Below are 16517 nucleotides of genomic sequence, written 5' to 3'. Positions count from 1 at the left end.
GTTTAGGGTACTTGATTTTTTTTTGTTTAAGGATAGGTATGTTAATTCTATTGAAGGCTAAAACTTTAATTTTTTTTTAACTAAACAGTATTGCTATCATTTGGGAATTTTCTGTTGAATTTTGGTTTTGGTGTGTTCCAGGGGTTGCATTAGAGGGGCATGGGGTATGTACATCACTTGTGGTGATGTACCCCTGCTGCATCACAAATATTACTAGCAATACAAGAAGGCAAATGATCCTAACTCATTAAGCCACCTTCTCTTCCCTCCTCCTCCCCTTTCTATTTCTGCTCAGTGATGACACGGGGTGCGGCCTTCAGCCCATCTTATCGGTTCACACTTAGTGATGGAACTGTACTGAGTGCACATACCAAGTGCAAACTATGCTGCCCTCAAAGTCCAGAAATGCACCCTTTCATCATGGGCATTCATATAATTGAAAGGTAAGTCCTGAAAATTCCCGGGGTTCACTGGGTACCATTGCCTGTATTTTTGTTTCTAACCATCTCTCATAGATGGCAAGCTTCTTTGGGAAGGGATCAGTCTCTTCCTGTGTAAGTGTACAATTCAACAGATATATGCATTGTTAAATGTATCACACTGATTATACTAGTTGATTTTTCTATCTCTTTGCACGTCATGGTACTCCCAATAATCTCTTGATAAGAAACGACGTATTTACCATAGGGTGGAAAAAGTGGTAGAAGCAAAGGGTTTTTCTGCTCTGTATCTGCAGAGTGAGCTGCCTTCTCTGTATATTGCAAGGATGTCAGTAGTAAAAGTGAAGGAAAAATGCCAAGCTTTTTTTTGGCTTTCTGCCTCTTGAAGCTGGTTTGAGTTTGGCCCTTGAAAGGGTCCATGAGCTAGCAGCTTCACTGGACAGGTCAGGATGTCTTAATCAGGATTACCTAATCTCAAAAGAACCATGTGAGTGCCTTCAAAGAGTAATGGAAAAAACAGATGCCTAATCTTTCTTTGGCGTCTTCCCTCTTTCTCTTCTCCTTCTCTCAACTTAAGTAATACCTTCTTAGCTTACTTCTCTTTCCCATTATGGGGGCGTGGGGAGGAGGGATACTTTGGTTTCATGGCAAGAGAATGCATTGAGGGAATATGAAAAAGCCTGTTCAAACAAGCTGCTTCTTCCTTTGCAACACCTTCAAACTAGTAGAAAGCATGTAATGCGGAATAGAAACAATCTGCAAACCTGTCCACGGGTGAAGATGGTATTCAGGCAGTTTCCAGCGTATTTATTCTACATAGCTTTGTTTCTGATAAGCAGTCTTTGGTATGTATATATGTATGCTTTTGGTTATTATCGATATGAGTGTTTCTGCATGGATGGCATTAATGTTCTGCAAACATTAACAATGAAAAGATGTTTTGTGTCTTTTCTGTCTTTTCCTCTTTAATATCTCTGTGAATGCAAAAACAAACAAAACAAAGATGTGGAAAAATGTGAGCAGGTACAAAAGAAAGATGACTAGGTGTGAAGTCTCTATAAAATTTGATAAGGAAAACCAAAGAAAAACCTTGGTCTAGAACACACTGAGCCCCCAGAATAGGTGAAAGCACCTGTGGAAGCCATGGTTCTCAAACATTTTTCAACTCTCTTTAAGAGAGCCTCTCCCCGTCTGAGAAAATACAGTGTGTGCATTTTGCTATTTCTATTGTAAGTTTTGACTTTGCATCCCTTTAAGCAGAAGGGAAATTTATAAGGATCCTGAATGCAGCAGTGTTATGTAAATTAAGTAACAACTGGTTCTCTTCCTGGGCTCATCACGGCAAAGTTGGAGACAGAAACACAGTGGCCACACCATTCCCTGAGTGGAGGCAGCGGTGCCAGCAGCAGGAGTCTCTGGGCTTTCTATGGCTGCCTGACTGGGCTGGTTGGAGACAAGAGGGAGCTGTGACCTGAGGAGCCAGACCGCCGCAGTGATAAGTGGCAGCTGGAGGGGGGGGGAGGAGCACCAGCATGACAAAAGTCCTGTGAGAGAAAGAGTGGGATCAGCAGCCTCTGCCCACTGCAGAAGAGCTGGTGCCAAGTCTCCCAGTTGCAGCTGCTGGAGGAGACCTGCAGGAGAAAGAAGGCAAAGATGAAGGCAGAGCTGGCTGCCAAGGCAGCACCCACAGCAGCATTAGGGACTGCAGGCCCGCCAGGTTGTGCTGAGATCCACTTCTTCTTTTGCATCAGCGTGATTGATGACTTGGGCAGCCAAGTGCTAGCAGGACAGTGGATCTCTGCATGCTTCCTATCTCTCTGGATGGATTTTGTAGAAAAAAATTAACATCTGGTTTGTGTGATCTGGAGCAGACTGGTTAGATGGTACCTCTGGTTAAACCTCTGAGAAAGCTGGTTTGAAGAATATCTTACTGCACTCCCTGCTTTCAAGTTTCCCAGAAAAATCACAAGGGAAAGATCATGCATTGGGCTTCCTGATAATCACTGAGAGGAATCACTTGAATTTATGAAATTTCACAGCGATTTGTGCTTGCTTGCTGCCTGCTGGTCAGCCGTGGAGGTTTTTCGGGTTCATTGCCTGTCTTAAGGGAGTATCAGCCTTTTTCCCCCTGACTTGCTCCATAAGAAGGAGATCCAAATCATGATATATTTCCTGCATTCATTATTGGTATTTTACTTTCAGGTTCTGTTATGGAAAAGTTAATACCTTGTAAAAGAACAAGTACAAACAATTACAATTTTTGTACAAAAACTTGTACAGGTTTTTGTACAAAAATTATAAATACAAATCTTCCTGGCCTAGGATTAAAATCTGTCTTGCCATTTTTCTGCCCAGTTCCTTCATTACTCCAACCTTTTCCAATTTGCTACATATTTTCTTTTATTTTGGTAAGATGAATTTGCACATTGACATGTTCTTAATTGCCTTCACATGCTGCTAATTTGATATACTAATTTGTTTTTAGGCAGACATTTGACCTAGCTAGTTCACATCCTTGAAAAATAACTACTCCCAGAGCTATTTCAAGGAGTGTAGAGCCCAGATGCATGTCATTTAATGGAGAGGAAGCTACAATTTGTGGATGGAAAGTTGCAACTGAAAGAATGGCCATTATTTTATGGCTGGGAGTAAACCTGACACCAATAGTTTTGGCAAGGTGGGAGGACTTGTATGTCTGAGAAACTTACCAAGTTTTGAATCTGATACCATCCTGAAGTTCAGAACTGAATGTTTGAAGGCTTTCTCTCACTTTTGGGGGGATAAGGGAATAAATTTGGGGATTGTGTTTGGGCTTTTGATTCTGAATTGGAATCCTTTTGGAATATTTCTCATGGTGGCCAGGCCCATGCATAAAATAATACTATGTAAGAAGTATATAATAGTAGCCACTGATTTGACCCTACACAAGAAGCCAGCAAAACCTTACATAGATAGATAGAGAGATAGAGAGATCTTTCTCATGTATATATTATTTTTGCACTCCCCCTCTGAAAGGACACATCATAAAATAATCAAGTTCTTCCGGCACAAGGGGGAAAAACTGTATTTTCTTTTTCCACCAACTGCATTTTTTCTTTTCTTTTCTTTCTTTCTTTTTTTTTTTTTGACTCAGAGAACACAGCACCCTGTCACCTCAAGAGAACACTAACTCTGCAATGCCTCTTCCCCGTGTCAGTCCCTCGCTGAATCCCAGCATTTCTCCAGGACAGGGTGTACCCCTGCCATCGCCTCTCCCTCCCTCCAATGGTAGCATGTTAACAGCCAACACAAGCCACCCACCAGGATCCAGCCTGCATGGTAATAGCAGTGCTGCTACCAGCCAAACCAATTACGGATGTTCACCTGGAAGCCAGATGGGAGCTAATGTTGCCTTAAGCCAGGGACAAGCTGGTCCTCAGAACAGTACCCATGCTATAAACATCAGTAGCTCTCCAATGAACAGCCCCGGGGTCACCCCGCCACAGTTTATGTCTCCAAGACATCGAGTAAGCCCTGGACTTGTGCATCGGCCTAGAATGCCAAGCAACCCATTCTCTCCCACTATGCCCTCCACACACTCCCCAGTGGGCATGGTGGGCAGTTGTGGTGGCAGCAGTGCTGTCAGCAACAGGCCATACCCAGGCACCCCATTAAACTCCATGCAGGGATTGACTGACGGGCCTAGCCCTCCAGTGGGCTATTCCACACCCTCTCCTGTCCTGCGGCAGTTGAGCAACCAGAACTCCCCCAGCAGGATGAACATACCACCCATGAAAACAGAGCCAAAAGACAGTAAGGAGATCTCTTCCATTCTGTGCAGCATGACCCACTCTGACAACAGCTCCAATGACAGCAAGCCCTTGGATTCTAGCTTGCTGCATGGCAGTGACAGACTCTCAGAGGGTGACAGCAAGTGTTTGCAGGCTACCAGCCACAAGCTAGTCCAGCTCCTGGCTTCCACAGCCCAGGAGCAATTACGGCATGTGGACGCAGATACCAGTTGCAAAGAGCCCTTGTCTTGTACGGGTGCGTCAGGGACCCCAGCTTCTGGGAACCCTGTGGGCAGTGCATGCCCTTCCTCCCATAGTTCCCTCACAGAGAGGCATAAGATCTTACATCGGCTCCTCCAGGAGGGCAGTCCTTCTGATATTGCCACCCTGTCCATGGAGCATGAAAAGAAAGACGGAGTGCCTGGCGGTACAGCTGCTGCTGTCACCCCACAAAGCCAGGCTCCAGGAACCCCTGACATCAGGCTGGAAGCAGATGCCGTGAAGAAGAAGGATTCAAAGGACCACCAGCTCCTTCGCTATCTGCTTGACCAGGATGATAAAGAACTAGTGTCTAACCCCTCCTTGAGCCTGGAGGATGTGAAGGTGAAAGAAAACACAGAGCAACTGGATTCTTGTAGTGCAGCTGCAGCCCCACTGCCTAAGCCCTCCACTCAAGAGGAGGTGAAGCTACAGCCACAGGGACAGGTGAGTTTTTAGTTCAAGAATATTTTTCTGTTACAACACACATTCCATTTACGTGCTGCTGCTAACTTATGGTTCTCCTTGGCTAAAATTTGGCAACCTACTCAACCCTGAGGAAAAGCTTGATATGTTCCAGAGTACCCAGTTTGGCATGGAAACACAGATTATGTCAGGTCTTAGCAGGCCCAAACTATATCAGCAAATGAGGAAGAATATAGTATGCATACTTCAGAACCTTTGCAAGGACTTCCTGCAGGGAAAAAAAATACAGAGCCTGTAATATTGATATTATGAGCTTAAGATTTATTCTGGAAAATAAACAGTGTTCTCACTTTCCTAGCAAGCTCCAACATTATTTAGGGAGCATCTGTTTTCAAAACTAGAGTTTAAATGGCTAGAAGAAGCAATCCTCTCTCTCAAAGAAATCTTCAGATTTTTATTCCTTTCTAGCAGCTTCTCCCATCAGAATACAGTCTTTTAATTTATTTGTTTTTTAATCAGTCTTTGGAGAACTAAGGCTGTCCTTGTGGGTGCCAGTAGGGCTGGAGAATTTGCAGAAACTGCAAAGTTAAGAATACAGATGGAAGAAAACAGAATGATTGATCTTCCTCATTCCTAAAAGGTCTACCTGCTGTTGAAATGAAGTAGTTGTTGACTAGGAGGAATATATTCTTGGGGTTGGAAGTTGGGAGCTTGTATGGGAAAGCAACTTGACGTATGCAAATGGAGGGAAAGAAATTGAATAGCACCAGGGAGTGTTTGAAAATGGTGTGGTTGACCTCTCCATTCCTGAGAGGAAAATGCGGTGCTAGTTTCTCCCATCAAAATCTGCTCCAGGTTTTTTTGGCAGCGTAATTTAACTCCTGTAATGTGATTTTCCCCCTCTTGAGCATTCAGTATCAAATATTCTTCTTTCTGGTTTATGGGTTGGCTGCACACCACACCTGTTTAGATCATATTTACAGGTACAATCCCGGGATTTTGTTCAGTTGAGTGAAGTTCATGTAGTCTGCCTATCCAAACTTGACAAGATAGGGGGAGGACTGGGGGAATTCACATCAGCAGCAGCCCTCATTTCTTATACTTCGGTGTAAGTTGGAGATCCCAAGAATTATTGCAGCTCAAAAGATGGATGTTCTAGTTTGTGAAGTGCGGAGCGTAATCAGCGTATTGGTAACAAGATAGAGCCTTGGCCATCAGTGTGTAAGTTTGTAAAGGGAAAATAGATAAATTAGTGGAAAATAAGTTTCTAAACTTCTAATATAAGTCATGATAGCTTAGCTGTATATTACCTGCAGTATCAGAGGCAGGTGTGTCTCTAAATGCCAGTTGTTGGGGAGTATGAACAGTTGGGAGCCCATCCCCCCCACACCCACCCTTGAATCTTTAGTTCATGTTGTGTTTGAGATGAAAAGACCAGAATTGTGGACTGCACACAAATTATAATTTGAAACCTTAATGCTGTCTTGGGCCTGGCTAAAAATTTTTGTACCCTTGCCCGGGGGGGGGGGGGGCGGGGGGGAGAGGGGGCTTCTATCAAATAAACTCTCAGTTCTAAGGTCACAATTAAAACAATACACACTGGGCTGCAGTGGAGACAGTGACCGTAGCACAATATACTACAAACAGCAATGGCTTTGTTAGATGAAACTTGCCCTATCCTTTATCTGTGGCCTGTAATCATGTATGCTAGCTGTCATTTCTTAAGACATAATGATCTGATTTCTCACTTTATTTCTTCTTTTCTAATTGTCTTATTAGATCACATTTCCACCTTCAGATGTATTTCCTAATTTTTCCCTATTATTAGAATTTGTAAAATTAAAAAAAAAATGTGTCAGCAAAGACATGAAGGGAAAATTAGAGTGAATTGAATAATTTAAGCAAACAAGACATTCTTTATGCAGTTTTCCCTACTGTTACTTAATACATACAGAGAGAAAGATTGTATTTGAATCTTTGGAAAGAACGGAAAGGGGAGAATCTTGAATTTAAGTGAATGAGACAAAGCTCTCCTATATCAATGTCCCTCCTTAGTGATGTGCAGGCCCAGAAGGAAAGATTCCAGTACAATCTTAGATGGACAGGACTAGTAACCACACATTTTTACATTGCCGGTATATTTGGGGACAGCACTCAAGCTCCCTGCTAACTGAGAAGTGTGACCCAGGCTCAGAGATTTCTGGCACCTCATTCTCAGCTGCTTGGAGTGTGCAAAATTGCTTGATTTGGCTCTGTTTCACATGAAGCAGTGGGGCTGAAGAATGTAAAATAATGTCCATATTTTTATCATGTTTTATAAATACGAATAGTTATTGAAAACTGCAGTTCCAGTGTAGGATACTGTTCCTCATCTCTCTCGAATACTTCCCATCAGAAAACCAAGTAAGCTACTTGCTTTAGAAATACAGTTTTAATTTGTAAGCTGATTTAAGTAAGCATATTAGATTTTCAGACTGGATGCCAATACAGTACATTGAATAACTTGAAGTTTTTCACTTACATCTGGTAATGACCGACAGCATAACCAGTATGCAGCTATAGATAGTATGGGTCTGCTGATATCAGTGTTGAATAAAACTTATAGGACATGATTTCTTTAATCACAAAAGACTTATTTGAGTTTTAAGGGACCAGCAGACTCTAAGCTAATGATCAGGGTAGTTTAAATTTCCCCCTAGATTGGAGATAAGGAAAAGGTCTCGGGTGGAAGGGGTTTAGGATTTTCCTTGCAACTAGGAAGCTGCTGGAGTGTGGAGGAATAAAGTGGAATCTGAGAGATGCTATAACCCACGGATTCCCCAGCTTGCAGGCAGCTCTTTTTTCCCAGCCCTACCTGGAGTTTTCAGGGCATCATCTTCAGGTCTTCTTATTGCAAAGGGTATTGCCTACAAAACCCGGTGTTTAGTTCTGAGAACCCCATCAGTTCTCATATCTAAATTGTCTCCTCTTTAGTAGCTTTCCTCTTTAAAAACTGAAAAGATTATCAGGGTTTCACTACATTCTTTGTTAATTTATTTATTAGAATTATCACTAAGCACGTATTTCATTTATCAGGTGTACACGTCAAAGTTACCTGTGGCATTATGAGACCATTAAACACTATCACAACAAAACTAAATAGAACAGCCTAACAATTCAACATTCCTGGACAAATAACTAAAACTTTATGTGATTTTGAATTGCTAGCAACATCAGCACGTGGTGTTGGATTTCAGTGGGAATAGTGTTTAGAGACAGATGAAGGCCCCTGAATGGCTCATATTGACTTGGTCCTGGAGAAATATGCAGCAATTTCAAAATATATGTGTGTGCTTTTCTGAGCAGAGTGGCACATAGCTGTGCTTGTTCAACTGGCTCCTGATTCTTAAAGAGTTTCTCTCAGATAAGTGAGGCTGTCAGCTTTTCAGGCATCTTGCTATATGGGTGTTTCCAAACTCCAGTCATTTCTGTATAAAGGATCCTTATCTCACCTTGTCAGTAATTGCATCCTTGAAGTGTTTCTGGATGTTCACTTTTTTTTTTAAGGTCCAGATGTGCTAATGCTTTCAGGATCATACAGGATGTGTGTGAGGTATAATCCTTGTGTACTTTTTTTTTCTGTTGAATTATTGTGGTGGGCCTGATTTTCTTAAGCACTGCATGTACTTACAACAATCCAGACATCCACTAAAGCAACACTTGCTATTACAGTATAGAGTGTAATAACACTTGGCATTCTAGCTCCCACTGAGTACCATTAAATGAACAATCTACCTTAAAAAGCTGTTAATTCCTATTCAGGCAACCCTCAGCAATGGATCTTTGAGCTGTTTTAAGCAGGAAGAGGTAAAGACACAGCCCCTTGGCCCTCCACCACAAAATGCCCCAGATCTTTTTTTTTTAAATGTGTGTGTGTGTGTGTGTGTGTGTATTTCTCAAGCTATCAGGCAGCAAGGCTAGGAGAAACTTTCTCTGCTTTGGGGCTGTTCCATCAAACTATAGCAGAGGAAGATGGGAGCAGGCAGGGCTGACCCTAAGGTAGATAGTGCTTTAAGTAAACAGCATTTTCTCTTTCCCCATGCTTATAATGAAATACATTTTCCTATCACATTCACTTTTTTTAAACTCATTTCTTTAGTGCTCTAGTTGCAAAGGGTTCCACTTTGGTAAGTGCCTGCTAGCAGTGAAATATAGAGGTATGGAACCAAGAAACCATTGCAACACCAAACCCAAGCAAAAGGACTAGCATTTTTTAAAAAACTCTAATTGTGGTTATCTCGCAAAGGCTCAGTAGCTGACCTGTAATCTTGCTTTCTCTCTTCAGTTTGCATCTGACCTTGAGCAGATGCTGCCATCGCTGGAAAAGTCAGCCCAGTTGCCACCAGGTTTGTGTGGGTCAGAGACAACTGAAAGTGGTGGCATTACTATCAAGTCAGAGATCCTGAGCCCCTCCCTTCAGCCCAGTACTGCTGCAAGAACTCCTCCTGGGATGAGCTGTATGTACTTCTGAGTCTTTTCAATATGTTCTTATTAGTTTTCCTGTGATTGATTTCCTGTGTAGTCCAGCATTGCATCAGTGTGCTTAAGGTCCAGGTGCTGATTAAAAATAAGGCAGTGAAGTTTACCTTCTAAATCCAATAACCATCTCCGTTTCTTTGTTAAAATTAAATTTGCTTTGATAATGTTTAAGTTGAACCATCAGCTTTTCCATGGGATTTAAAAGTTGCATTTTCAAGACAATAAGGTAGATGCTTGTGGTATGGTGCGTTTAGGAGATATTAGGTATTGACTAAAATCTAAAAATTAGGAAGCTGAAAGAGTGATAGTTCATTTAAAGATGTGTTTATTACAATGGAGAAGCAAAAATGTATTTTGTCACATCCACATACTGTACATAATGTGGATAGTTCAATGAGAAAGAAAATGCATCTATATAATCTTACCCAGTTCTTTTATGGATACTGTTTTGATGGAAGCAACATATTCCATTACTCAGCAATTCTTCTTCATGCTCAGACCTGTTGCAGAATTATCAGGAAAAATTGAATTAAAAGCCTTTTATAAAGCCCTTGTATCCCACACAAAAATCAGTACATGCAACCAAACTGAGGCAACATTTTCATTCAGGTCAACATGTGCTAAGTTGGCACAAGCCAAAATGCTTGATCCGTAGTTTTGCCAGCTATTAAGTTAGTCCATTAAACTCTCATGTAGTGTGTGTCATGACACTGCTTAGCCCATATTTGGCATTTTTAAGCTTCCACCTGCTGAATTCTCAGCCACTTAATCTCTCAAAACTTTCTAAAGAGTTTCTTTTCCTCAAGGCCCCAGTTGTGGAATATTAAATATGACTTTAATCTTGAAGCCCTAAGATTCAGGAAGAAATACTTCACGTTATCCATAATTGATTTACAGAATTCTCAGGATTGCTTTGTTTTGTTTTATGTTTACAGATTTTTTTATGGCACTTATTTCTGTAGGCAATTTACAGTCAAACAAGAAATTACATAAATACTCAGAAAACTGCAAATTAATAAGATTTAAAAACCTTAACTAGCTAATGGTGGCCCTCACATCATTAACATCCAAATGCCCTGTGGAGAAGGAGATTATTAAATTAATGATCAGTTTTCAGAGCTCTGACAATTTATTTGCTTTTGTTAAGTCATCATGGCAGTTTAGAACATCAGTGTTCAGAGACAGCATATTAATATCATTTGCTATGGGAGTGTTATGCTCATTTCTTCTTCATCACGGTGGACTACAAGGTTCCTTTTCTTATTTTTTAGACAGGTAGTGTAACATGCTGTGGGTCTGCTCAGGATGTTCGCCATCCTAATATTAAACTGAGCCCATTTTGTGCTCATTGGCTTGAGAGTAAAAACCACTGAAGTTGTAAGACAGATAAATTATTTAGAACCAGTCTGGTATAGCAGTAAAAGGCATTGAACTAGAAGCTGGGAGACTGTGCATTATAATCCTGCCTTAGGCACAGAAGCCAGCTGGGTGACCTTAGGCCAATCAGCCCTAGGAAGAAAGCAGTGGTAAGTCACTTATGAAAATGTTGCCAAGAAAACTGCATGGACTTGTCCATGTAGTCACCATAATTCATACCTGACTCAAAGGCCCCAAAATAAAATAAAATTACTTAGTAAGTTTATGAAGCTCTCGATCTGCAGTATATTTACTATCCTGCTTGCTTGTTGGCCAGCTAGCTTTTAATAATTATTTATGCTCTTTAAAATGGAGAGAGAGCGAGAGGGCAGCAAAAAATAAATTTGGTAATGCTGAATTGCCTGATGACCGAGAGGTGATCCTTACTTTGCCATTAGCAACCAGAAAAATGCTTTGAAAGCCTGTATTGAGCAAAATCTTGGCTGGGTTATTTCTTAGTGTCCAATTTTATAGTGCCCTACAACCAAACCAGTAAAATATATAAAAAGACTTTGTCACAAGAGGTAACTCTTTGCTGGATTTCATATTTATTGAGATGCATTTACAACAGAACAGCATTTACGCTGTAGCTGCTGCTAGCTGTTGAAAAAAGGGGCAGAGTGCTTCATCAGGAGAAAAGAGCTCCCAGATAAGGTTTATGAATCATGGCTGCGCAGGCACAAGACACATGCCGAAGAGCAGTCTTTGCCTTCCCATAATTGCAGAAATTATCAGGTGATTTGAAAAAGTGGTTCACCCACTGGTTGTCTTAACCAACAATTTTTCCTGTCATTTCTTTGACAGTTACATGATGCAAATAACATACAGCCATTTCTCTCTCAAGCCTGTTAAGCTGTGCACTGAAGGCTTGACTCCATGTGAAGCTTTAGAAAACCAACTTCTAAAAGCTAATCAAAAGTCTGCAATATTTTTTATAATGGGATTTGCTGTTTTGAGAGATAAAGATTTTTTTTTACTAGATATTCTCTGGGATCTATATTGTATTGACTAAGTATTACAAGGTGAAATGCAATAAGTACTGTTGTTGTTCTTATTACTAATATTATTATTGTTATGTATTCGTAGGAAGCATGCAAACTTTTGGGTTAACAGATTTTTTCTATCTGACAGAAGCATCCTATATTATTCATAAGTTTGCAAATGCTTTGTAGATTGTTAGAGAGCGATCTGTTTGGTTTTTTGAATCCCAAGAACATAATTGCAAACATGGTTATAGAACTGAAGGTTGACACATGGTTATGCAGTGAGATCTAGTTTAAAAAATCACTGAATTCTATTAAACCTCTTATAAATTTGACATCATTTTAAAAATGAAAGCTGGATTTATTTATTTATTCCAATTTTTATAGACTACAATTAGAAGGCTTTCTTAGTTTAGTTGAGGTTAGGTAACTTTTATTATTAAGGTTTTACAATTAAAATTGTCCAGTACTAATTTTTCACAATCCATTTTTTCTGAAACAACTAAACAAAAACCACCCCATATTTGAGAATGTAATAAGAGAAGAGAAGCTGAGAGAAGAAATTCACATTTTTGCTGTTAGAGTTTTCACTCCAACTGGGTTCAGTTTGTGGTTTAAATCTATCCCTGTGTTACAGTGTTTGTCATATTGAACACTGAAAATATTATGAGGTTTGATTAAATGTGCAAAGAAATTTTTGTTAATTCTCAGGTGGGGAAGAGAGCCCCCTGATGGATTGTATAGGAATTCCAGACAGTAGGTACAGTACAGCAAGAAGCTTTTGACAGTATGGCCATTTCCGGAAGCTATACAATTGTCCACTGTGGATTTTGAACCCTTTTTATTAGCATGATAGCCACTTTATTTTTCTTTATGTGAAAGAAGATTTGGGAAAAGACAAGAGAAGGAGAACATCTGAGCCACATCTGTGGCTCTAGTACCAACGTATGCAATGTTGACCTCCTCTGTCTGACATCACTGCTGGTAGCATCTTTGGTTGACCCAGAGCAGGGAAGATTAAAGCAATCCTGTGCTGCTCTCTGAACTGAACTTCTCTATTCTAGCTGTTAATGGTGGGCAGGGAATGCAGGCTGGCCGGTCCCCATTTGAATTCTGTGATCCGATGGAGCCAGTCCAGCTACGGACAGCACCTTTCCCTGCAACAAATGGCAGCAGCCCTCATCCCGGCTTGCCATCAGAACAGGGCAGGGGGGCAGTACCTGGCCCAAGTCCCTTTCAACCGGATACTGGTACGTACTTTCACTATGATGAATGTAAACCCTTCTTTCTAACAGTTGAGGCATGGAGGAATAGGGTGGGATATGAAGGAGGTCTATCCATATAGAAAAGAATTCCTTTTCCCAACAGCTGTTTCAGGTAGGTCAGCCTATGAAATAATGACTTAGCCTGTCATGCAATAAAACCTGTGGCTGCATGAGGATTTTGGCTCCTATTTTGTTATTATCAATATTTCTTAAATGTGTATCCTAACTTCCTTCCAGGAGAGCAAGGTGACATCCATAGCACTCTTTCCTTCAGTTCTATCCTCCTTACCTGGGGGTAATTTGGGCTGAGATTTGCCCAAAATTATTCAGTGAACTTCCATGGATAAGAATGAATTTGAACTAAGACTCCCCCAGTCTTTGTCCAGTACCTTAATCATTAGACCAAACTAGTCTCTCTGTGTTCAAATGCAATGCCTAGTCATGCTTCCTTGGGCTGATTTACCTGAAAGGTTAGGAGAAGGAATTTGTTTTGTGTATTGAAGTACAAATGTAATTATCACATGGTTAGCCTACTTGGGAACATTAGTTCTGCTCAGACTTTCACCCTAAGTAAAGGCACAAGAATGAAGAATAGGCATCTTAACAGTCAGTGGAAAAAGTATCTTCACTGCAGAATCTAGAAAAGTTTAATCCTATTGTTGTCCAAGTGTCAAGACTGGAAGATCTGTACTGCAGCATTACAGAAGTATATGCAAATATATAGGAGGAATTATACTTGCTGAAGCAGATTTTGAACAATCTCAAACCCCCTCCTTTTGCTTATGTGAGAGACTGTCATACCCAACAGTCTCTCATAGGTACTAGTCTTCAATTTTCAGCTTATGCAGTTAAGAGCCTTGTATTGAGTTCTTGTAGATTAAGTACAGTGTTCATGGATCTGCTACATGAGGGAAATGTATCAAGCATTCCAAGATGAACAATAATACATATTTTCTGGCAAATGCCCTAAGGGATCCAAGATCCTGCAGATTCTCCCAAAAAAGTCCCAAAGTTTCCGCAGTCTTGCCAATTCCCCAAATCCTATGAAATATTTGCAGTCTCAGATCTTATGCAAGAAATCTTGTGAGATTTCTGCTTTCATATCCTAGATCTCACAAGATTTAGCAATCTCACAAAATTTGAGATATTTTTAATGTTAATGTTAATTTTGAGGCGCCATTTCAGAAGGAGAGGGACACTCTGCTAATTGTAGAGATGTGTTGCTGATGGGTTACATTGCCTCATGCCTTGATTTTCTCCATCTGGTGGCTTTTACAAATAGCATATTTTATGTATGCGCTTTTTTCTAGTGAGCAAATAAGATAATAGAATTACGCAGAATACTAGGATAGTATTTTGCAGCCAGCTGCATGCCATAAAACACTCACAAGCAAATCTCAGTCTCCTCCAATAAAAAATAGAAGGTGTGTCTTGTTTATAAACAGAGATCTGATTGGGAGAGGGAGCATGGCAATTTGATTGTATTTGACTGAATGTTCTGGAAGGATTGTGATTTGTCCTGTTGTTCTCTCAGGGGTTCATTGCTAGCTGCATTTCTAGTATAAAACAATAGCATGGATGGTCAGCCCCCTTAGGCTTCCCCATCTGGAACAATCCTTTCCTCAGCCATAATCAGCTATGCTACAATTGTTGCCAGCAATTTCTTTATTTTCCAGTTGCCAAGCAACCCTTAAGAACACTTCATTGCTGCTGCACAGCTAGTTCAAGAACGAAATAAACGCTCGCAGGTTGACTTTACTCTCTATTCTATGACCGTGCATAGAGTCACAAGCCTTGCACTACAGGCCATGCTGACCTGGTACCCTTCAAATGTATTGTACAACTATTTCTGTCACCCAGGGCAGCATGGCAATTTAAGTTCAATGCATCTGGAGGACACTAGCCTAGGAAAAACAAAGATGTTATTTGAGCTTAAGGACCATGCTTGTTTATTGTCAAGCTATAGCAAATAGCCTTTAATGCTGCCCTGGCCATGTTAGTCTAGAGTAGAGTTTCTCACTGGTCTAGACAGCCATTGGAACTCTCAGGGCCAACCAGATGAGCACACCTGGACTTCATTCTGCTCCATATTTTCAACTTGTTACAGTGGGCATGGCTGAAAACACATGGGAGGAAAAGTCAAAGTGTTTAATTAAATAATGGTCTGAATAGCCTTGTTGTCCTCATGGAAGTATGCATCTTTAGGTATGCGTATTTTAAAAGTCTTCAATTTAAAAGATTTTTTAAGAAGAGTCACCTCTCCAAATGTGTGTGTCTGTGGTTATGATGTCTGTTCCTGATCGGAATTTATACCAGGGCCACTGAGACTGCTATATATTAAAAGGAAGCCTCTCAAAATCAGTGAGTTTAACTGACTGATGAAAGTACAAGAAAATGCAGTCATGCAGAAGGTGTTGCTTTGGACCTGTTAGTGTGATGCTGCCAAGTGCCTGTTTACACATAAAAAATCAACAAGATTTCCTTGTCTTCGCCACTGGCAGCCAGAATGTTATAAATGAAGAGCCCCTTTTGCTGTATGGATCCTTGTCTGAATTGTGCTTGTTTTTCCTACCCCATGTCCTAAAGCTGTCATTTCATTCCTTCAGCACCCATTTTCCTTCTAGAAGGCCCAAGAGATGTTTGACGGAGTTGCAGAAGTATTTACTTTCACAATAGTAACCTTAGACAGCTTTTCAGGCTATCATGGAACTATGAAGGAAATCATGTGGATTTTTAGAAGTCCAGTGAACTGAATGAGGGTGCTACAGGCACATTATTAACCATCATGCACCTCTGGCTTTTGAGCGCTATGTCTGGCAGCTCATTACCACTGTGAAAATGGTTCTAGTCCTCAATTGAGTCGTCTCCTTATATTTTAGGGGAGACATCCCCCTGATCTCAACTTTCACTACCATTGTCGCCGCTTAATGCACCACCGTTATCTGTACTGAGCACTTTCAAGTACAGCATCATGCTGTAACAAAGATACTTCAGAGCACCTTTGAATTGGATAGAGAGTGACTGTGTCTTTGAGGACACCAGTAGAGCACTGTGAGGGGCCCAAATGGATGGTACATCAAGAACTGATTGCCTCCATGTTGCAAGGAATCCTAGGGAGCATCTTCTTTGCTATGAGGCAGAGTGTTTGGTGCAAAGCAGTGCCAAGAGTGTCTCATGGTTGTGGTTCATACTCCAACCCATAGAACCAGGCTGCCATCTTCCCATTACAAAACTTTGAAATGTTACTGGGCGGTACTGCTACTCAGGCAGATGATTGTTTGAATGTTGCTTAGAATAGTGGACTGCCTCCTTACTGGTCTGTTTCAGATTGTCTTAAACAATAGGATGTTTGCCTATCTTAATCCAGTTTTCCTTATGAACAGGCTCCAGCCTAGGTGCGCTCACATCCCCTTCCTTTGCCCCATTTTATGACCCGATCAA

General features: G+C 40.9%; 1 protein-coding gene across 7 annotated transcripts in view; it reads left to right on the top strand.

Moving 5' to 3' along the window:
* Positions 1 to 16517, top strand: part of NCOA1 (nuclear receptor coactivator 1) — a 290001-nt gene that overhangs the window by 246481 nt on the left and 27003 nt on the right. For all 7 annotated transcript variants that reach the window (XM_088152158.1, XM_088152155.1, XM_088152154.1 and 4 more), the window contains 4 exons: positions 296 to 443; positions 3574 to 4915; positions 9219 to 9390; positions 12876 to 13061. In XM_088152158.1, coding sequence (XP_088008284.1) covers positions 296 to 443; positions 3574 to 4915; positions 9219 to 9390; positions 12876 to 13061 — 1848 coding nt within the window. The remainder of the gene's footprint in view (positions 1 to 295; positions 444 to 3573; positions 4916 to 9218; positions 9391 to 12875; positions 13062 to 16517) is intronic.

This window comes from Python bivittatus, unplaced genomic scaffold (assembly GCF_059951505.1).
Source record: "Python bivittatus isolate LINGU-HERP-01145 unplaced genomic scaffold, Pbiv_v1 ctg000690_np1212, whole genome shotgun sequence".
NCBI lineage: Eukaryota > Metazoa > Chordata > Lepidosauria > Squamata > Pythonidae > Python > Python bivittatus.
The sequence above is the reverse complement of the archived record's forward strand: the minus strand, read 5'-3'. Positions and strand labels throughout refer to the sequence as shown.